We start from the raw sequence: 23,761 nt of genomic DNA, 5'->3' as shown, positions 1-23,761 counted from the left end.
GCAGAACACTGCTCTTGCTGCACAGTTTATTTGTGAAACTTGTTACCATGAATTTCGAAGGAAGCCAACTATCTCCAGACACAAGCGTCAAACAACACATCCACGAGGGAGAAAGAGGTAAGCTACAGTTTGGTCCACTACCAATAGTGGGAAGCATCATCCTGTGGATGGCTTCACTTCAATGGTCAATGGTGTGTGTGAATTTTACTCACATTGCTCTAGTCTACCCACCTGGTGTCAATTGGGGAAGCAGCCCACCCAGCTGTAACATCAATGGGTACCTAGTGTTAACTGGGAAAGCAAATTCCAACTGTCCATGTCTCACACAGTGGGTGAAGGTTCAGGTGGTATTTTGGATGCCCACACCTTCACCTGTGAGATATAGTGCAGCCTCCTGCGGGTTACTAGTCCTGCCCCAGGAGATTGATTGATTTGATTTATTATTTTGTACTCATCACAACAATTGGCACAATGCCGTTCCTCCTTGTTGCAGCGTTACTAACAACAACTGCAAACTAAACACATATGCATATATAAACACAAAGCAAAGCAATAGCAAATATTACACCACACACAAACAACACAGAGTTACTTAGATGACAAGATATGGCTTGAGGATTTGTCTGTGCTGACTCCTAGCACCTGAGTAGCGTACAGGCGTCCCAGTGCTGGTTCACTGGGTAAGCGTGACCATGCTTGCATGGCAGCTGAAGGCTTTACTTTGTGTGTGTGTGTGTGTGTGGGGGGGGGGGGGGGGGGGGGATGTGGGGGTGTGTCAATCCATAAAATTACTGTATAAAATTACTGTAATGCACAAGCAATTAACATACTGAGTAATGTGCATGTGTTCTTGTTAGGAGGTAAATATGCAGCATTACAGTCTCTTGACCTGATTTGTACTAATCATGAAAAGCAGAAACTATGGTTACACACGGTATGACATGTGATATCACTTTAGTGTACAGATAGCATTTACTTGCAGTGAGTTTTACTGATTTACAAATGTGAATCTTTATAGTTGCAGGCATTTGTTTCTCCTAAGAACTTTATGTTTTCTGGCCACTTCCTGAGCACTGATCCAACATTATTGTATCCTTTAACATATATGTGCTAACAAATTTCCACAATTATATCATTATTAATCCAACAAGTGAATATGTTACAGTATAATACTCTCAATAGTAACTTGACGTATTATATTGAAATATGTCAAACAATTAACCAATAGAATTAGTATTACACTTATTTGTTAAGGTGCCTTGACAAAATCTGTAATACTAATTTGATTGGCTAAAATAGTGTGGTGTGTTCCTATTAGAAGTAAATGTCCAACTTGACAACTAGTGTTGCCAAGTGATAGATGCCCCATGTAGCAATGGTTGCTAGGCAATGGCTGCTAAGTGTGATTAATCTTTAGCAGTGGTTATTTTTGAATTTCTGTTGCCTAGAAACAGTTGCTATGGTTGTCAGATTAATTTGCAATAGGACGGATGGCTGTGGTATTCAGGATTAATAGTTCTTGCATTGTAAACAGGAAGGAAATAGTGCTCGGCTTATCCCCACACTATTTTACTCCTCCCTGTTTACAATGCTCGTACTATTAATCCCGAATACCACAGCTATCCATCCTATTACATATATGAATAGTACTGTAAGGATGCGGCAATTATGCCAGCATAATTTTGGGAATAATAAGTATCTGTAGGAATCAAGGATTATGCTGGCATTTTGAAACAGAATTCCATTTAAGTATATAGAGCAAGTCAGAAATTCTAATGAAACAGTCACACTAATTGTACTACTCTGACAAAGCAGTCAGATAAAATGATAAGTCACAAAAATGAAACTGAATATAACATGTATTGATGTGGTGTAATTTTGGACATTTCTTTAAAAGTAGCAGAGCAATATTGGTTTCCTTAACATTTGTGGGTGGCTGAAGTCAATTTGGGCTGTGCTGAGTGGAAAAGGATCAGAGATCGGAAATTATACTGCACTGCTTTTTGTTCAGAGTCTAGTGCCACAAATATCAAATGATACACTACAAAACTTCTTTGATGTAAGACAATAAATACATCATTATATGTCCTATATTAACTATTTGATATTAATGTAAATCACCAAGCAGCACAAACAATATTGAGGATTGTTTGAAAGTTAAAAGCGACCTCAACATTACTGGCATTGTGAAGGCAAATCTATAGACCACAAGGCCTTTGATTTATGTATGTATACATGACTTTAGAATTACTGATTTTGTTACCATACATAGTCCATTTATTAGCTCCCAAAAACTACGTAAGGATCAAATAAGAAAAAAATGTTTCATCTTTGTCCAATAATTTTTTGCATTATAGAAGCTGATTTTTCATGTTAATAGTAGAGTCTTGTTCTGTTTCACCCAAATATTCCCAATGCCATAAAACAGGAATTCAATTAACTGGTTTAGTCAGGTTTGTATCACAAAAAGAGCGAAATAAGCAGGTATCGTACAGTGTCTGTATCAGAGCATTTACATAATCATGCATTATTTTACAGCCTTTGAATTCATTACATTTCTTATATATAATGCACACTTTTATGGCAAGTGCATCAGAATCTAGGTATGCACATTGTGAGTTAGTCAGGTAAGATATAGTCCAACAAATTTTCCATCTGCCAGCTGCATAACGGTGTGGCAGATGATCAAACAGATGTTTGATACCTATATACAATAGGAATGCAATCGGTAGGCAATCACACACATTCTCATGTAATTCTGAAATCATCATTTAGTAAAAATTGCATTCTGCTTTTCCTAGTGCGCCTCCTACATTATTACTGAAACATACATGGTAACCACACACCCCCAACTACTCATTGTGTGTTCATTAGAAATTTCCTACACAATATTTGGATGATTTAAATGTTCTAATAAACTAGTTACACTAATACTGAATGGCATTAGAGTATATAACTGGTATTATTGCCCATGACAGCAGGTTTGACTCTTCACCACAGATATCATACACTACGATAGTATCATACACTACTATAGTAGTGTATAGTAGGGACCACAAAGGAGTAGGCGTGGTCCACAAAATAACATCACCCAAAAACCAGCTTCAATTTCCCTGATGACAATGAGGCAGTATTGGTTAAGTAAAACTAAGCCCAAACAAGCTTTCAGATTAACCTGAAATGTTTTCAACAATTTGCTATGGAATTTTAAAAATACTTTATTTAACAGAATTTTCTACTGACTGACTGCCTGACTGACTGATGCCTCAAGACAAGCGTAACTCAATAATGGCTAAGGCTACGGGCTTGACTTTTTCACTGTTCGATGTCGCTTCGGCCCAAGAGGTGCCTTTTGGCATACCGCAGTACATACAATGCATTCTACATGGACTTATCAGTGTCCTCCTTTGTGTCCCATTCATCTTTGCTGACAGCAAAAAGTGTCGATTTGGCGATAGCACGTGATGGCTTTCCTTCGTAACGGAAATCGTCCATATTTGTCATAGTGGCTATTTTGATAGCAGAGGTGCTTTTCAAACAGTTCTTGATTCGTACTGCTGTGTAACGGGTTGAAAATAGCCGACAACGAAGCGTAATGGATACCTCACTTTTCAGACGATAATTGATATAACTGGGGCTCGCGGCACCATTTCTTTCTTTCAGTATGCATGGATTGCAGAGGTGCTTTTCAAACAGTTCTTGATTAGAAATGCTGCGTAACAAGTTGAACATAGCTGACAATGAAGCGTAATGATACTTCACTTTTCAGATGATAATTGGGGTGCGCAGTGCCTTTTCAGATGTGGTTTGCATGGGTTCACCAGTCAAAATAATTTTTTTTACAAAAATAGTTAACAAACAAGTACACAGAAAAATTTGGAATTTTCAACTAGAGTAGGGACCTTAGCACATCAATAAAAGGTACTGAAACAAGCTGGAGTAGTGGATGACATTAAATCACAGTAAAACAATAAGAAGTGTTATATCCCTACTGTGCATTTCCATTATGGTATCTTGAGCACAGTAGGGATATAACACTTCTTATTGTTTTACTGTGATTTAATATCATCCACTACTCCAGCTTGTTTCAGTACTTTTTATTGATGTATTATGGTCCCTACTCTAGTTGAAAATTCCAAATTTTTCTGTGTACTTGCAAAGTTACATAAATACACCAAATTTCACTGTCAAAATCAACCAAACGTTAAGTAGTCAAGCCATATGCGTAGTCTGAGGCCTTGAGAGGCCTTTCACCAATCTGAGGATCTGGCTGTATGACTTTGTGGTGTTGGATAAAGGCCTGTGCTGTAAATGTCCTCTCATTTTAGCTAGTTTTGAGCCCTAATAGCCTACAACTTTTCCTAATTCATTCCTCTTCCACTGTGAAAACAGCTACCCCCCCTCCATCCACCTACCCCTGTTGGAGCTCACATGATTGTTTGATCTCATGAAAAACTTTCTAAAAATGGCAGGAAATTTGGCTGTCAGCTATACTTGTAGAGTGGAAGGTGAGGAGTTGTTGTGAATATTTGGTAAAACTGGCATTCACAATACTTGCAAATAGTCAATAAGTCAGGTTTTCCCTGAGACGGTCACATTTATTGCTACAGCTGGTAGAATAAAAAATGCACATTTAGTTAAAATGAAGTAGGGATTCATGTGATAAAAGTTACTGAAACAAGTGATTAACAAAAAAGTAAAATCCCTACTTTGTCCTTAAGCCAGTAAATATACAGAAATTTTTTGGTCACATCTTACTTCAGTACTTTTGTTGGATGGATTCCTTTCATTTTTGAATTAATTTAAACTTTTGTGTACTTGAAAGATTTTGCAAGCAGCACGGGAATCTGAGCTTAAAGAGCTGGTGTTGGACAAAGCAGCATATGATTACCCGATGAACAAAGCAGGAGATCAATTCAGCTCTCTCCAATGGGATGACTTTATTTGCTTCTATTATCTGCTATGTGGAATAAAAGAAATACACAGTACAAGAGATGCACATTGTCCAGTTAGTATTTACATCTTCTCAATTATATCAATTTTATCACTGAATGATTAGGTGCTGAGAGTGTTCATGACTTATGCCAAGGCTTACTCTTTCCTGAAGATGATGACTATAGAAGAATTTAGAGAATTTTTGATTGATTGTCAAGGGGTATATCATACAGTATTACACTGTGTATTCACAAACAATCATTCATCTAACTTATAGTGTTTTACTGTGCATGCTGCACATAGTATGGTATAGCAAAATTCTAATTTGTTTGGCATGAATAATACTCTCTTAGTGGCTTCAACTTAAATACATAGAAACATAGCTAACCAATCAAAATAAGTGTAGCATCATGAAATCATGAAATCGGTCAATGACTATATAGGCATACTAGTATACTGTAATCCATGTTATTTACTGTGTGATTCTGGTTTAGTGGCTTCCAGAGAAAGCAACCCATGAAGTATGCGAGCAAATAATTCACCACTATGACTCACATTGCAGAGCATTCAAGATATTGCTAGGGAACAGATTTCTCATCTGTAGTAGACACTTCTCTTTTACTGGATTCTTAAGGTAAATGAACTGAGGTGCTAAGATATTTCTACTGTTGAACACATGTAGTTTTCTAAGAAGTGATGATAATTCAATTATTGTAAAAGAACATAAAAGTGTTTATCAAGTAAGTTTAAGAAATATGATAAATTTAGCATTTTGTTTTCTTCTAGGATATGAGTCAGCCATTGAGTCATTACTTCATCAATTCCTCTCACAATACTTACCTGGAGGGTGAACAATATGTAGGCCTGTCTTCTACTAATGCTTACATGAGAGCATTACTACAAGGATGTCGATATCTTGAGTTGGACTGTTGGGATGGTGGGTTGTTTTCTCATTGCATCCATTCCTTGGCCGCCACCTTTGATTTCACAACTTTTTGACTCAGGCTTTTGAAAGCCACACCTTTTTTACAACTTGGGCTTGTTTTCATCCAATTTTTTCTTATCTACAGAAGAAAGTTACAATAGTATTGCAAACTTTATTTGACTATTTGTTAATTATTTTGAGGACTTCTAATAGAACACACAGAGAATCTTCTAGATTGTACTTTTAGTATTAAGTAGATTTAAACTAGACTATTTATTTAATTATAAGGTGGAAATTAGGTGAGCTGTCAGGGGCATATTTAGAGGGTTTCCTGGGGTTCTGGAAGCCTTTTTGAAATTTGAACTAGCAGGCTTGCAGCAGGGAACACCAAACCATCACAGTTTGGCCACACAAATATACAGAGATATGGGAATAGAGCAGAGCAGTATAGTTATGATGTATTAGGAAACTTAGTGAAAAAGAGGAATTTAACTACAAGGGAAAACATTAACAAAGATTGAGATACTCTAATAGAGCAGTCAGGTGTATTTTAATAGAGCAGTCAAAACTACTCTAATAGAACATTCATAATGGATTGCGATTTAAAAGGGTTTATTGAAAAACAAATGTAAATGCAAAACTAGCTTGAAACTTGAAACTTTTAGTACCTAAATAGAATCAAGTTTTTAATTTGGATCACTACAGTACTCCTGACCAGGACTTAAAAGGGAACTAGGAAACTAAGCATAATCTTAACATTAATTAGTATATATAAATTGTATTATTCATAGAGCATAAACTAATAGATTTTGAAGCATTTTAATGTACAAAATTGTCAGCAGCTGGGAGCTGCACCCCTAGACCCCTGCATTAATAACTTACCACCAAACCTGGAAACCACCTTGAAAAAATCTTGGATATGCCCTTAAGCTATGACAACAGTGGTTCAGTGGTGAAGGATTTGGGAGATAGGTATGGAGGTCCCTGGTTTGAATCAAATTCTGGACAAGTTTTTTGACATTTTCATGCACTTTTTATTTTTAATTCTTGGTAACTGTTCTACATGTATTGCATACTTTGACCCAGCAATTTTACACCAGGTTAGTTTTCTACTTGTAACCCAGTAGCTCTCACTGCAGTTTCTGTTAAACCACAAAAAGTTTGGACTGTATTGGATGCCACAGAATCTGGTTGTTAAGCTCATGTATATATTAAGTGCAAACTCGTTTCTTGTACTTAATCGCACATGCGGAGGAACACCTATGAAGAGCCAACATGAGGTACAACTATACAAGATAAGAAATGCTAGAGGTTTGTCAAATGTGTGAGGCTCAAAATTTCACATGGTACTGTACATGGCCATTTCACTATGCTTACCAAGCGAAATGATCTTCTGCAGCATGGAATTCGTGCTCCACACAAAGGAATTGCACATAAACTGAACTCCAAATATTTATATACGTGGTGACTGCAAATCACACCACCCCAAAAGAATTAATCACAATGAGATTAACAATAAAAAATTAGGGGAAGTTCTATTAAGTGAATGCGCCTAACAACCAGAGTCTACGGTATAACCTATACACAAACCAAACTGTTTACCTTGCAGGCATGCAAAATAATGTATTGGTCTTTTTAGCCAAAATTCATTCTGAATATCTTTCACATTTACACTAAACTTAGTACGTCAATTTGCCTTGATGTGTCCTTAAAGTACACCAAATTTTAAAGCAATCAAGGTATGAATTTGTATTTTATAATGGTTTTGTAAAATCTGCAATAAAGCTAAATCTAATGAAGAAGAAAAATTAAGCCAAACTTGAGGGCTTGTATTTCACAAATGCAAAAAGTGATCTTTGGTTGTTTTTCTTGTTTGTGGTACCAAAGGAGGAGGGTGTTCACAGAATGAAATCACTTACATATTGACTTCAAATAATAGAAAATTGCTCTTCCAACAAAACCTTTACTTTAATTGGTACCATGTTTTAGCAAGTTAATTAATGCCTCAGAAGCAAAAATAATTAATATTATATGCAAAAAAGGCTATAATGGTCACCAATTAAAAGTCAAATCTGTGATGGCACTATATATATATAAAATATATGTACTATATACATATGTGGAAAGTTTCAAAAAAGTGTGTGATTTTTTTGGTTGTACTGCTATTATTATAATTCCTTAAATGCTTCTTATGCCAGTGTAGTTTGCACAAGCATACAAAAAGTCATACGTATGTAATCCACTCTCAATTGCAATGATATACCAGGTATAAATTTATTATCATAGCACAACAATTTTGTTTTATGTATAGTGGGCCTTTTATAAGGTAATGTTGAATCATTCTAGTTTATAGCTAAAACAACGGCAAAAATTACATCTCTCTATAATGCTTGTGATATTATTTACAGGCAACAGCAAACCATGTATGTATAAGTATACGTGAAACTAATAAGTTCAACATTTGAGCTTCAGTTTCATGACTTATATTGCAGACAATTCACAAGTGTATGTATAATTTAGGTCCTAATGGAGAGCCAAAGGTGACCCATGGCAATACATTAGTGTCAGATCTGTCTCTTGAGGAGGTGGCAAAAATAATAGATGTAAGCAAGATTCTCATACTTTTGTTATCAACTATTAGTTACTGTCACTTGTTTGTTAGAAATATGCTTTCCAAACATCGCTATATCCTCTTATCCTTTCACTGGAGAACCACTGCTGTGAAGCTCAGCAGGTACAGCATATGCCATTGGTGTACATGTGTAGCTGTGTAACCTATTATTATTTATAATTATTATTTGTCTAAAAAGATAGAGTGTCACCAAAAGGCAGAGCCTAGCTGTACGAGAATTGGTGCTTCCCTTAACAGATACAAAAAGTAACCAGAAGACAAATGTAGTGGAAACCAAACAAAAAGAAGAACAACAATACTACTTAGAAGCTACGTAATTACAACAAAACAGCTTATACAGGACTTGACAAAAGTTGGGGGGACTGAGGGTAAAACAGTGTATGGTACAGTGGTCCATAAAAAGACACTGTTCACAAAATTCAGTATCTCTAGGAATTTATAATAGATTGCAGTGGTACAAGTGACAAAAAATGAGCTCAAGTACAGAAATTATACAAAAGTCAGATAGCTTCAAAAAGTTGTACCTACTGACCATGCATAAACAGCATAGATATACTTCACAACAAAATGGTAGGCCAATGTAACTCTTGTAGACAGGCATCTGAACATTTTATTCCAACACAGTGACCAACAACTTCCACAGGCCTACATCTTTAGAAAGTAGATCAAACTTGTCAGTGATATTATGAGTACATGCATACTTGATGACTCTGTTTCTTGTTACAAATCAGCAATTTGTATATTGCAATCCAAATATTGTATGTGGATTGATTCAGCTCTTCCTGTATGCTCTTAAGTACCCTTATATGTAGCTAGCTTTTGGTCTGTTAGAGTTCATAGCTTGAGCTTGTATTGTCTTGAAATAGTGGCACACTCATTGACTCTTTTTCATGCATGTAGCTGGATGCTTTATTTTTATCAGTTTCATCACATATTGAGTTATGCTAGTTATGTTGACTCATAATGTCCAACAATACTATCTATCTAAATACAAAGCTGAAAAGCCATTCATCTGTCTGTCTAAATTCCTTTTGGGTCAGTCAGTTATCTCGCTAACGACTACACATACCGGAGTGGTTTTTTGCCTCACAAAATGCTCATCATCAGGCTTCACCAAAGTTTGTTAAAAGAAGTACCACTGTTGTTTGCCTTCTATAGCAGGTAGAATGCAAGGGTATGGAGCAACACTTGCTGAAATTATATAAATTGCATGGCAGACCACATGTAAACACCTAAGCCATGCAACTTACACATACCTTTCTATACTAACCTCATTACTGTGTGTGATGTATATACAACTATACTAGGGGCAAATTTATAGCATCACTTTGCAGTGGTGCATACATTTACAATATTTATAATTGTGATTGTAATTTTATATTTGCTATTTTTAATAAAAAGCTGCAAGCTTGTAAATGTTTTATATATAAATGTGTAATTTTTTTAATTATTAAATGTCATTACAGGTTAGGATGGTGAAAATTTTCCATACAATATTTGGCGATAAACTAGTAGAAGAGAACTCGTTTAAGGAGAAGTCAATTAATCAGTTGCCATCACCACTTGAATTACAGAGAAAAATTATTCTTACAGGAAGTTTGGTAAGATAATCAGTCACAATGTTGTAACTAATACTGCTTGAGATTTTATGAAACATCACAATTCACCTTTGTGTTCTAAAGTAAATTTTGTGTGTAAAGGTTATGCAAAGAATTACACAGTGTTATAAAGCTATAGTATGTACATGTTGAGCTGGATCCTCAAAGACGTTTAATGATTCATGGATGCAATTACACATGACCTTGAAATTTGGCTCATTTTTAGCACTGCTTGACCCACTAAAAACATTCTGAAATCTGTTTATTCAAAATATATACAGCCAATCAAAATTTTCACCATAAATTTCTTATGGGGAGGCCATAAAATGCAATGCCCATTTCAAACCCTTTTTCCTGAACTTTTATTAGAGCCAAGTCTGCAGTGTTGCCACCAGTACATGGATATAAGCATATACATCAGGACACATGATAGTGTGTCATGCGACCAAGTACAACCAGTGCGAGTACATGAGGGACAAATGTGTACCAAGAAAATGCAGTTTTAACACATCCATAACTCGATAGTGCCTGAACTCAATTTTGTTGTAGAATCTTTCTCGGACCTCTTTTTCAAATTTGAGTCAAATATGCCTGGTCATTACTGTATATATATATCCACACAAAAACAGCCAAGCTGTGAAAAAATGGTGCGGCCTTAAAAAGCCTGGGTGAAAAAAGTTGTGAAATCAAAGGTGGCGGCCAAGAAATGGCTGTGATGGTAGGGTAATGGTAAAAATTTTAATTAATTTGGAATGTGGAGTGCTGAAGGTGGAGGGAGTGTCCACAGCAAAAATCGTCTTGTTTCATCAAGGCAGCACAGAGCTACGGAGGTGCGAAAATTGCGTTTTCTTTCTTCCTGTCAATATACTCACGGGTGTTACGCGCCGGCGTCTTGGGCTGCACGACACACTACCGTGTGTCTTGATATATGTGCCTTCAAAGTTTATCTTATTTTCTTTGCATTATTCTTCTTAATCTTCTTACGTATTATTCTTCTTTTTTGCACACTTTAGAAAAATCAAGGTAACTCGTGCATGCTTTAGTCGATTTACTTCAAAAAAATTTGAGGGCAGTAAGAGCATAATGCAGCATGTTTACAGTCCAATTTTCATTCAGATCAGATTAAGAACAAAGGAGTTATGAGCAAATTTTGAAAAATACAAAGAAATTTGTTGTCACACCTACAGGGTAATCTGCTGGATGGAATAACTTGAAAATTGGTCTGTATACGAAGTAACTATCATACTGCAAATATTTTGTGGTTTGAAAGTACTGAGATTATTAGCTAAGAGGATATAACGCAAACTCTGAACATGTGAAACAAGCACAGCCGAGAGAAGTTAAAAAAAATGTGCACAAAAAATGTTGAAAATTTTTTGTCCAGGGCTTGAACCAGGGACCTCCACACCTAAATTCCCAAATCCTTTACGACTCCATCACTACAGTCAGTTGCTCATCTCACTTAATTTTAATAAACAAAAGTATATATGGTTGGCTTTCATGTTAGCTATACATTGATAATTAAACATATTTCTATTACTGAAGGTATTAAGAATTTTAGGGATGATAGAAAAAAATAGGGAAACATGGGAGGTCATTATCAAATGCTATAAAGTTACTACAAAGTAAGGAAGTTAAAGTTGGCTGTGCTAGGAAGTCTCCCATGTGCTAGGAAGTCTCCCATGTGCTAGGAAGTCTCCCATGTGCTAGGAAGTTAAAGTTGGCTGTCAGTATGTTGTCTGGAAGTGAAGATTAGTTAGTATTACAATAGGTTTATAGTTTCTACAAGTTGCATAAACAGCAGTATGTAGGATTTAGCTAGTTAGATACACAAACGACACCTTTTAATGTTATACTGCCTAAGGGAACATTTGTTGTATGCATCATTTTTGTGTAAACGTGGTGCAGGGGAAGCACCTGGCAGGTCTTCCCCTTCCACTTCAATTCTAAACCCTCTTCCAGAAAATCCTGGCTACACCCTTACATATATCATACAGTACGGTGGTATCATACAGTACAGTAGTATCATACAGTACAGTAGTACTGTATAGTAGGGATCATGCAGAACTGGGTTTTTCCAACCAAAAAATCACCCTAAAACTAGCCTCAATTTCCCTTCAAAACAACTTGGCGGTATTAGTTAGGCACAGCCAAGCCCAAAAATTTCTTCAGACCAACCCCAAACCCTTCCAAAATATTCTATGGAATTTGTAAAAAAAATTCTATTTAGCAGAATTTTATTCTGACTAACTGATGCCTTCAGCCAGGCATAACTCAACAATGGATATAGCTATAGGCTTGATTTTTTCACTGTTCGACATCACTTCATCCCGAGATGTGCCTTTTCACCAACCGCAGTATTACAATACATGCATAATGGACTTTCCTTTGTACCCAGTTCTTTTTGCTGACAATGCAAAGTGTTCTTTGTGATAGCACATTAGTGGCTTCCTGCTATTAATTTATTTAGTATGCACTGCTCGACTTTCTGTGCTGGTCGGTAAGCATTGTTTCTCGTGTGTTTGAGTTCAAGATGACAGGTGTAGGATAAGAAACTTGTTTTATCAAAGTACGTGCTGATTAGTTGGCACAGTTTAATCGCTTACATTTCTTAATGGGTAACTATTTCATTTTATGAGCTTGCTCATCTGTTTGGGGCTTTGTCAGATTGTTAATGTTTGCTAAAGCTGTTTTACGTACTCTTGTTAGTCCGTCGTCTAGTCTGGTGACAGCCGCATTCAGTACCTGTGCCAGCCTTACGAAAAACTGGTGCATCCAATCAGATCGCTTAGTGACCAATTAACAATATCCTATGACGATATTCCCGATTTTCCCACTAATTATACCGAACTTCTTATGTCTTTTCCACAACCAGCACAAATGTAAGGATTTGTAGAGGAAGTATACGCCATTCAAGTGCAAGTACAGTGGCTGTTGCACTCTGTTACCGGAAATTGTCCACGTGTTTCACGCGTATTTTCAAATTTAATTGCATTCCATCTGCACAGGTACTGAATGCGGCTGTTACCAGATCCTCGCGCTACGCACCTGGGTCGGCTACGCCAAACTAACCATCGTCATCATTTTATTAGCCCTATTCTGTTAGATCGCCTCCATCTGTAACTGATGATGACACATTCAATTATTTTTCCTTGAAGAGATTGCTTGGCCAGCTAAGTCTATTTGCTAAACTCAAACCCACAATGCAAAACTTTAAGCAGCTCAATATAAAGAATCAAAGGGAACTGATGCTTTGTAGTTGCCTCTGCATTAAAGGCATTGTGGCCAGGGCTATATATCATGATAATTATCACCCTAACCACAGGGCGATATCTTGACATCGCCCTAGATATCGCCCTGTGGTCAGGGCAATGATTATGGGAAATATAACCCTGTGGTTTCCTTTGATCTGAGGTGTCAAAGTGTTACATATATAAAGAAAATGATACCCAATCCAAAACAGCCAAGCTGTGAAAAAGGGTATGGCCTTTCAATAATAGGTTAGTGTGAAGATGATATCAAAGTTGACAGCCAAGGAATGACTGCAATATGGCAAAGTATACAGACACTATACCATTTGTTTTGAATGGCAAACAGTACTAAACACCACTATATAGCTGGATGGTAGTGTACATTGTAAAAATGTTAAACATAGTGGAGATGTGTTTTCGTCACTTTTGTACTGATTTGTATTTCTATCACAGCAAATTCACATATTTATTTAATTTAATTTAATAATGCTTTACAGCACAAGTGCTATTGATTCTGACTTTGTCTTACTCTGTCTTTACTTCTTACTCATCTGTCTTGGGACCATAGTTCAATTACTGCCTATTCTGACATGAAAACAGACCACTGGTAGCTAGTATGGAGATCTGTGGTCTGTTTTTTGTCTCAGACCAGGATTTTTTTAAAATTATAGTCCCAAGATGGAGTAAAAGTAGAGTAAAATCAGTATTGACATGAGTTTTGCTGTGTATGTTAATTACACATATATTCGTACAGGTATATGTTAATTAAACATATATTCGTACAGGCAAGCAAGCATAAAAAGCAGGCACAAAGACCAGAGCAACCAGTAAGCAAGTCTTGTAGCTATAAATACATCACTCTTTGTATATAGGATTCCAACAAGATTATCTTATTCTGTGATGTGGATTGGGATAAACAACAGAAAGCAACAACTATTTATGACATGATTTCATTTGGTGAACTTAAAGCCCTTCATGCATGTGAAGAGCAGTCAAAAGGTAATTACCTGTTAATGCTTGCCATTATTGATTAGTATATGTGGTTCGTTACATTAAAACAGAGTTACTAGCTTGTACTGAAAGACAACTAGTCAGAACATATCCAGCTGGTAGTAGGATAGATTCATCCAACTATGATCCTATTCCAATGTGGAATGCTGGTATTCACATGGTGGCTCTTAACATACAAACACTTGGTGAGTTGTATATTTAATTGCTGTGCTGCTGCAACAAACGTATATACACTAACTGGCCATGGTACCATTTAGACCTGCCCATGTTTCTCCACCAAGGAAAATTTCGGCAAAATGGAGGATGTGGTTACATACTAAAACCAGAAGTGATGAGAAATCAACATGATAGTGGTCTGTTAATAATTTACTTATGCTATTAATATTAATATCACAATGATGCAGTCGTATGAATCATATGAAATTAAATGCTAAATATACATATAATTCTATCTTTACTGTTTGAAAAGTGCTTAGACAAGTAATGTGTTGCAAGGGTTTATAAGGTAAGAAGAATATGAAGGAATAAACAGGCACATAGTTTACACACCCACTGATGATATATGATATGCATCAGTCAAAAAAATTGATGCTTTCAGGATAATCATAGAATTTTACCTGCCAATTCTTTGCCCTTATATTGTGCCTGCATTACATTTTTCTGTTTACAACAGTTCTTGCAATGTATGTACGTTCCATTGAAGTATTTTTACAACTGCAAGTCACTATTAATTGTTTAGTAATAATTAGTATGTTTTGTATAAAGCCCATGTCATTCCATTATTACATGGACATTTTAGCTAGGTGATACTTTATGACTCTATTAATAAAACCACTTCATCATAGTGACTATATTAATGTGAAGTGTACTTTACAGCCTTGCTAATAAGGTAACCTAATAATTGAGATCATGGATTTAACACACTCATCACCACAACCGCCATATGGCGGAATTGATTATAAACACCTGTAGCATCACTTTCTAAGAACTCTGTAGCTTCTGTTGAATGTTCTAGTAGCCCCTGCACTTAGCCTGTAATGGTCACACCCTTAAGCGGTACAGTAGTACCGTCATACGGATCATGGAGGTTTGGATTTTCTGGCCAAAAATATCACCCAAAAGCCAGCTTCACAATACCTTCCTAGGGCCTTGGCAGTATTGCATGGTTAGGTATAACCAAACCCAAAAGTGCCTTCTAAATGCTTCCAATAGATTGCTATGAAATTAAAAAAAAAATTTTCAATGGAATTTTCTACTGACTAACTGGTTTCAGGCAAGTCATAACTCAATAACAGCTAAAGCTACAGACTTGATTTTCACTGTTCGACATTGCTTCAGCCCAACAGGGTGCCTTTTGACACACTGCAGTACGTACAATGCATGCATCATGGACTTACTTTTGTCCTCCTTTGTGTCCCATTTCTTTTGCCGACAGCCCAAGGTGCTAATTTGTGGTAGCTCATGGCTTTCCTATGTTTGTATATGCAGGAATCGTCCACATTTTCCGTGGTGAGTGTATTGATTGCAGAGGCACTTCCACTACTGTTCTTTGTTTGTAATGCTGTGAAACAGGCTGAACATTGCTGAAAGTGAAACGTAATCAGTAATTGATATATATATATATATATATATATAGTTAAAGCAACGAATCGTACATATAAATTTTTTGAGGTGACTGAATTGATTGCAGAGGTGCTTCTCCTTCTGTTCTTTGTTTGTAGCACTGTGTAAATATGGACTGAACATAGCTGAAAACAAAGCATAATGGCCACTTCACTTACAAGTCAGTAGCACACATTCAAATAAAAACATTAACTCTGGTGTCATTCTTTCTTTTGATGTGGTATGCTTGGGTTTGCCAAATCATAATAATGTCACAAAAAAGTAAGCAAACAAGTATATAGGAATTTTAAGTTTGATTAGGGATCATAGAAAAAGAAGTAGGGATATGAGGGCAGTCGCCTACACCTGAGCAGATATACTAGTGGACATTTACATGACTGAATTAGGGATTAAATGTCCACTAGTATTTCTGCAGATGTTCCTTTGTTTTCCTACTTTTATTTTCTATGATCCCTAATCGAACTTAAAATTCCTATTTTTTTCCTTATATATACTTGTTAAACATAATAGCTGATCAATGAAGTTTGTTTCTCTGCTGCTTTATCACATGTAGGGTACACTCCAAATATGATGAGACCACATGATTCAGTTGCACCAGTAAAGTTGGAGATTGCTGTAAGTTCTAGAGTGTTGCAAGTGGAATGTTTGTGTCATGCATTTGTATACAGTTGCTGTCTGGTCAACACTTGATCATTCTTAACAAGAAGACTACCAGTATGGAAATACATTATGAGACGTATGGTATTCCACATGATTGTGAGAAGAAAAGTTATAACATCACAAGTGTAAGTGACATCTTATATTACCACTAGTGTAATAAAAAAATGATTTAAAAATGAAGTAGGGTTCTAGCGATAAAAAATAGTGAAACAAGAGATGATGATGGTAGCTGTGAGGGAAAATCCCTACTGGCCCTACTTTGGCATTTAAAAGGTGAAAAAATGCCAAAGTAGGAGTTTTCCCATGTTGCTACAATGCAGAGCTCATAACTATTATCATCTCTTGTTTCACTACTTTTTATCGCTGGAACCCTACTTCATTTTTAAATTAATAATTTGTGATTGCACTAGTTTGTTAACTTTTTAGTTAGAACACAGTTACTGCTGTATTAGAGTACCTCAATCTCGCTCCTATGGAGCAGCTAGACCATTGAGGGGCTTGGCCTCAGCAAGAGGTGTTGTGGGGTGTTCTGATCATTTAAGGTAGCATGGCCCATTGCAATCGTTTTATATTATCTGCTAGCTATCCGATGATACTAGGGATACTACAGCCTGTAAATAATTTCATTGCATCTAAAGATGCTCCTTCAAGGAAAGTGTCGATACAGAGAATTGTTGCTTTTGTATGGTTTTCTGGCATGAAGAAGAAGACAACCATTTAATTGAAGATATAAGGAATACCATATAGCAGGTTATTTTCGAAACAGAAATTTTCACACAAGAAGCAAAATCTGAATTTCGAAAGATTTTAATTTTGAAGAGTGCATATTTCGAAGTCCGGATGAATTTCAAATAAACGGAAATTCATGTCACAAATTATGAAGATGCATGAATATTTGCCAAAATCTGACTTACTGATGGAATAATCCCCATTCTTGTGCACTAGAGAGAAGACTGAAGGAGTCTCGAATGGAGTAAATTTACTGGCACGATCACGCTCGATCATAACTAGCTATCCTACCATAGATTCTAGAGCAGACGGCATCAATTCCCACTCTGGATCACCTGTTTTCTGGTTATTGGTACAGTAATGATACAGTTTACCCATTATAATCAGCAATACTGAGCTAAAACTCGAGGAATACACAAACGAATCGCCAAAAGTTGGATGGTTGCTTTCACTTGTGGGAATTTATTTTTGAAAAACAACCGGACGTGGGAATTTATTTTCAAAGAGAAGGGCCTCTTCGAAATATCCGAAACCTTTCGAAAATTACCAGCTATACGGTAGCAATAGACATTCATTGGAACTGCAAAGGCAAATCTCACCCATGAGTTTGTTGTTGTGGCATATAATGGCTGTGCAATGCTTTGGTTGGCCTCTAGCCTTGTGGCTGTGATCAGGCAGTGAGGCAGGCCAAAATATAAGTTTTGACAATTTAAAAAAATCTTTATACAGATACCTGTAAGTGTTTTCTAATTTTTAATGCTGTATTTGACATTGAATGGAGTAAGACTATTCCGTGAAGGTGAGTTTTGTCATGTATAATCTTTCTATGATGGTTTTTAGATAATTATAGCATTTTAGCAGCGTGTGTCACTTTAGGGGGGAACCCTACTAAACAGTACTACCATACTGAAAATGAATATATAATGGCTGCTTCGCTAATTCAGTAATTGATAGTTGGGGCACACATTATGACAAAAGAATCAATAAGCTAGCCTGTCACCATTCCTTCCATTATACCAGTCATAATAAGCCATATAAAAGGGTGTGGTCTCCAAAAAGCCTGGGTGAAAAGTTTGAAATTAAAGGTGGCAATGGTGTTAATGATAAATAATGCAAGCTATCATAAAAGTTATTATCATCAATGTCATCACCTTTATTTTCACAACGTTTTCACCCAGGCTTTTTGGAGGCCACACCCTTTTATACAGCTTGGCTGTTTTTGCATGGCTTATTGTGACTGGTATAATGGAAGGAATGGTGACAGGCTAGCTTATTGATTCTTTTGTCATAATGTGTGCCCCAACTATCAATTTTACTGAATTAGCAAAGTGGCCATTATATATTCATTTTCAGCTATGTTACACTGCATTATGTCTCTACTTATTAACCAAAATGAATCACTTATCTCATGGTATGTGGAATCTAATGATGACATAATTATATATATTTTTTAAAAGTATTATGGCTGAATTTTTAACCAATTTCACAATGCTTGCTTTGGTGTTTGAAGCTAGCTACATCAGTTTGTTGGTTCAGTTAGTTAGTCAGAAACAATTATTTGAATCTCAGCTCTCTACAAAGAAACCTTTCTAACTACACAGAAGTGCACATATGGTATGTATGTGAAAAACTAATGTATTACTCAGCTATTATTCCCTTGTATTTTGAATTGTAGTACAGGCATATATATGTATGCTATTGTGTCTTATCCATAAATGTATATATGCATTAATTAACATTGCATGCAGAAAGAAACTAATCCACTATGGCCACAGTTTGGGGATACACCACAACTTGAAAAGACAATTTTATTGCCAGAATTGGTGAGATATCACAGAATAGCCTTGTATATAGTTTAGCTGTGTTGTTTACATGCAGTGTTTGTTACTGTTTGCTGTGTACATTACTGTCCATCGTAAGCCAAGACTACTAGGACAAAATGTGTTTGCACTGACCAGCCTTCAACCTGGTAAGAGTGATAAAATGTTATAGTGTATTGTCTGGTTAGTGTTATAAGATTAATCACTTGTGATATTAGTTCAAACACATTTGTAACAGAAGAAAATCAGTGAACTTGCCCTGTTATGCAGGTACAAACCTCCAGTCTCTTCATTAGTAGGCCTTACCCTTCCACATGATGTAAACATATAGCAAAACATGATGAAAATATGTTGAGATAAAAAAGGGCAGCTAAAGAAAAATATTCGTGATTAAACGACTGTGATTTGAAGCTTTTACCACCATACATGCTGTAAGTATATGAGAATAAATGTAGGCCATGTAGCTCAAATTCATCTAGACCAATTTTAGGAATAAAGAAGGTTAGCCAAAATAATTGAATGCATTATAGAATTAAATTTACTTGTAGTGTAATGTTGAGAACTTCTGATTACCTCTAAAACACTGTAAGTGTATTGATTTTAACCAGCTTAAAAGATCGAGATGCACTAATAGAACAGTCACTTGCATTAATAAAGTAGTCAACTTCAACTCTGTACTTCTAATATAGCAGTCACTTATATATGAAACTCCTCCTAAGTACAAAAAATAATTTTGATAATTATGGTGATGAAATATTTTTAGAAGGAGCAATTGAAAGATTTTGAAGCATAATAGAATTAAGTACTGGCTGTAAGTATGGAAATTCAGGCTGTGTAGCTATATAGTATTAATTGAAGTCATTCGCTTGATTCACACAATAATTAACAGTTGCTGGTGAGTTATGTTTATCACCTCAGTGGATGTGTGATCCTTAGGCTGCCATAAAGCAGAGTTGGGACTGGGATTGTGGTCAGACATAGCTAAAGCAAACTTGTATCTTTCAAGCTGTCTGTGGATCAAGTCACCACCTGGTCTAGGATTTTTCTCCATTCAACAAAGTTTTTTAGTGCTATGTTTCTGGCCCCAGGCTTTAGTCTTCTTATATATTTAGACCACAGCAAGTTGAATTTCATTGGCTACTTACAGGTATCTAAATTCTGTAGATCCCTTGTTTATGTCTCAATAGATCCCTGTCTCTGGGGCAATACAAAACACAGCAATTACGCGTCTGTAACATTGGCAACGCATGGGTGTTTACTTGGATAGTAAGTGCTGTTACAAGTTACAGGGGCTTGTTCTACTCACCAATGCTACATTTCTCGTGTTACAAGCAGCTGGGAAGGTACAACAAGCAGTAGTGAAGGTGCATGAACGAGCTGTGGTCTAAATTAGTTAGACATCGAAACACAGGATTCTACAGAATTTAGAAACCCTCAGGCCCTGTAGTAGTGCCCTCACTTCGCTTGTGCGCCATAACACAGGGCCTTTCGGGTTTCTAAATTCCATAGAACCCTGTGTTTCAATGTCTAACTATTATATACATCACTATAGTGGGATAGTGAATAAAAAGCCTAACCATGATTTTTAAAGCACCATATATAGCCAACAAATGAAAACACGTACATATGAACTACTGAAAACAGACCAGATGATGAACATTCCCAGATGATGATAGATCCGATCCCAGCTGATTATATGCCGGTGTAATTTAAAGCATAATAGGTAACCAAAAGCATCATGGTGCTAGCATAATAGGGATGATATCTGAAAATTTAATTAAATGCACAAGCACAAACCCAAAAGAAAGAAAATGATCACTGCCAATACACATTATTACTGCATTTCATGTTTAGAAGCACATAAAAATAGCTTAATTAACTATTTCTTGGTTGGTTATTCACACTTTATAAAAATAAGATCAAGATACTCTAATAGAGCAGTCACTTACTCTAATACAGCAGTCAGGAAATACTAAGTGTTTTAATAGAATACTCATTTCTTGAGCAAAACTTGAAAACATAATTAGCACTGTTCAAAAGCATAATAGGTAAGATTTTGAGCATAATAGGCTGGGGCCTAGATGATGAGCATTTGTACCAAAAAATCACTTCAATACTAGGGTTGGGAAATATAATGATATATACCACTTTGACACCTCAGATCAAAGGAAACCGGCTATATTTCATGTATTGCCCTGACCACAGGGTGATATCATGATATCGCCCTGTGGTTAGAGCGATATCATGATATGGTAAGCACTGCATATTAAATGCTATTTGCTACATTTGTAAAACAGTATCATAGCATTAATGGCATTTTATTTTGTAAGCAATACCATATAGAGGGAAACTTTGGCGGGGCTAAACTTTGGTGAATAGCAAGCTCAATGTTTAGCTATAAAGATGTTAACCTGAGTAATTGCCAGGCTAAACTTCGGCAATTTTTTAGCAAATTACCAAATTCACCAAAGTTTCCCTCTATACGGTATATATCAGGATATATCACAAACCCAATATATCATGATGTGTAAAATAGCTTTGATACAGTTATCGTCTCATGCTTTTATCACAATAGCAAAGGTATTTAATAGTTATATATACCATGGCCACAAGGGATTTGCCTGATATAGATAATATTATACCACTCAGGTATGCTCACCTAATAGGTGAAGGAAGACAAGCCTACATTCACCACATTCATTTTATACAGAGGTTTGCAAAAATCAATTGTGGGTTTATATTGTGAGCAAAAAGAAATGATTGTGGTTGTAGTGATACCATTTTTAACCAAATAACCACTTTGTGGATGCCTAAAGTAACCTAAGGTGCTAAAATTAATACTTAGGCCTATAGGTTGAGAGTGTCTGAACCATATTGTCATGTGGTTGAAATGTGCTATGTAGAAAAATGATCCCACATTGTGAGAATGATTATTTAGTGATGCTTAGTAACTGAAATATGCAATACTGACTCACTCAATTATTTTTCTTTCTAAACAATGCCTAGCATAACTAAAACCAACATGTTAAACTCAAACCCCACAATGCAAAACTTTAAGCAGCTCTATATAAATAATCAAAGGGAACTGATGCTTTGTAACTGCCTCAGCATCAAAGGCAGTTGTGGTCAGGGCTACAGCTAAGGAGTTGTTTATGGGATGGATATAACAATAGCTACAAACCATACCAAAACTTGTCCATATGAAATGAATATAATATATGGCCAGATCTGCGAAAGGGGTCTTATAGCCTTTCCAAATTCCAACTTTGACAAGTCATAACTCATCATGTGTTTAACCTACTGCTATGTTAGGAGTGTAAAGTGACCAAATTTCAGGCTGGTACCATACTCACAAATAAAGTTATGGATTGCCAATTGGAAAGGCTATAAGACCCCTTTTCGCAGATCCGGACACATCATATATATAACATGATTTTTCTAATGAGCATATAATATCAGGATAATAATATTGATTATCGTGATAAATGCTTCCATGATGCACTTTTTTCTGTATCGCCCAACCCTATTCAGTACTTGTAGAATGTGCCGTACCTCTGTGACATAAAAGCAGCAGTAATCATATACAGTATGCTTAAAACAACTTATTTGTAATTCATTATCTCTTTGACAGGATTACGATTCATCCCCCTACGTACAGCCAGTGGACAATCAGCCTCTCATATTGGACTATTTGTTAAGATTGGGTTGAAAACACTAAAATGATTGTGTGTGCATATACTGTACTGGTTCCCTATAATCATTGTAATTTTTATGTCATGCCATATTTCACTTTTCTTTGTTGTAAAAAAAAAATTCATATACAAAAATAATTTATTGCATGATTGTCGGCAAGATACTCAGTCATTCATTGTAAATCATGAAATATTATATTTTTACACAAAAATGTTTTCAGGAAAATATTTTGTGCAGAAATAAAGCAAATTACAGTATGTGTGTATAACTTTTCACAATTCATCAGAAATTATTTCTATAATATACAACCGTTCTTTGTACATTTATACCTGGTAACCAAAGAAATTTGTTTTATGATGGCAACATATAGAGCAGCATAGTGTGATATGATTATGAAAACTTTCCACCCTACATTGTACTCCTTACATGACCTATATTTTGTGATGTATATAGTGTGATCACAGATTTGACCATTACAGCCATTTTTGAATTGACAGTTCAGCATTTTTGAATTGACAGTTAAGCATTTTTGTCTTTCTCCCTAAGAATAATCAAAACAAAATATGGAATCAACAGAAATTATCTGGTTTTTATTTGAAGTCAATACATGATTTCATTCCAAAGTCATGATAAAATTGCCTGTCCTTAGGCCCAAGGGTGAATAAATGCTGTGGCTAACAGAAATTATCATAACTTTGAAATAGAATGAGCTATTCAAAACCAAGCCGTTTCTTAGATCAAGACTTTTAATTTGAAAAATCAATGTAAATAATGCCTCAGGGAGAGAAAGTAAATTTCATTGCAAAGCTCCACAAAATTGTGCCTATATTTAAGGCAGGTGCATGTGATTCTAATCGTGTTAAGAACTATCATCCTATTTCGTT

General features: G+C 35.9%; 1 protein-coding gene across 2 annotated transcripts; it reads left to right on the top strand.

The window, feature by feature from the left end:
* The first annotated feature begins 129 nt into the window (after window positions 1–129).
* LOC136246234 (1-phosphatidylinositol 4,5-bisphosphate phosphodiesterase delta-4-like) lies at window positions 130–22,999 on the top strand. Of its 2 annotated transcripts, none has more exons than XM_066037662.1 (21): window positions 130–184; window positions 858–934; window positions 1,019–1,091; window positions 1,935–2,059; window positions 4,826–5,008; window positions 5,060–5,155; window positions 5,430–5,569; window positions 5,618–5,675; window positions 5,722–5,872; window positions 8,381–8,463; window positions 8,523–8,594; window positions 9,959–10,093; window positions 14,127–14,168; window positions 14,214–14,340; window positions 14,403–14,537; window positions 14,610–14,705; window positions 16,529–16,590; window positions 16,644–16,760; window positions 19,113–19,187; window positions 19,243–19,333; window positions 22,816–22,999. In XM_066037662.1, exons 3-21 carry the CDS (start codon window positions 1,049–1,051, stop codon window positions 22,905–22,907), a joined length of 1,923 nt encoding a protein of 640 aa, XP_065893734.1. In that variant the 5' UTR covers window positions 130–184; window positions 858–934; window positions 1,019–1,048; the 3' UTR covers window positions 22,908–22,999. The 2 variants fall into 2 exon arrangements, with proteins under 2 accessions (XP_065893734.1, XP_065893735.1); XM_066037663.1 differs by having other exon boundaries at window positions 134–184; window positions 1,019–1,089; window positions 1,943–2,059.
* The last annotated feature ends 762 nt before the right edge of the window (window positions 23,000–23,761 follow it).

This window comes from Dysidea avara, unplaced genomic scaffold (genome assembly GCF_963678975.1).
Source record: "Dysidea avara unplaced genomic scaffold, odDysAvar1.4 SCAFFOLD_248, whole genome shotgun sequence".
Classification (NCBI taxonomy): domain Eukaryota; kingdom Metazoa; phylum Porifera; class Demospongiae; order Dictyoceratida; family Dysideidae; genus Dysidea; species Dysidea avara.
The sequence above is the reverse complement of the archived record's forward strand: the minus strand, read 5'-3'. Positions and strand labels throughout refer to the sequence as shown.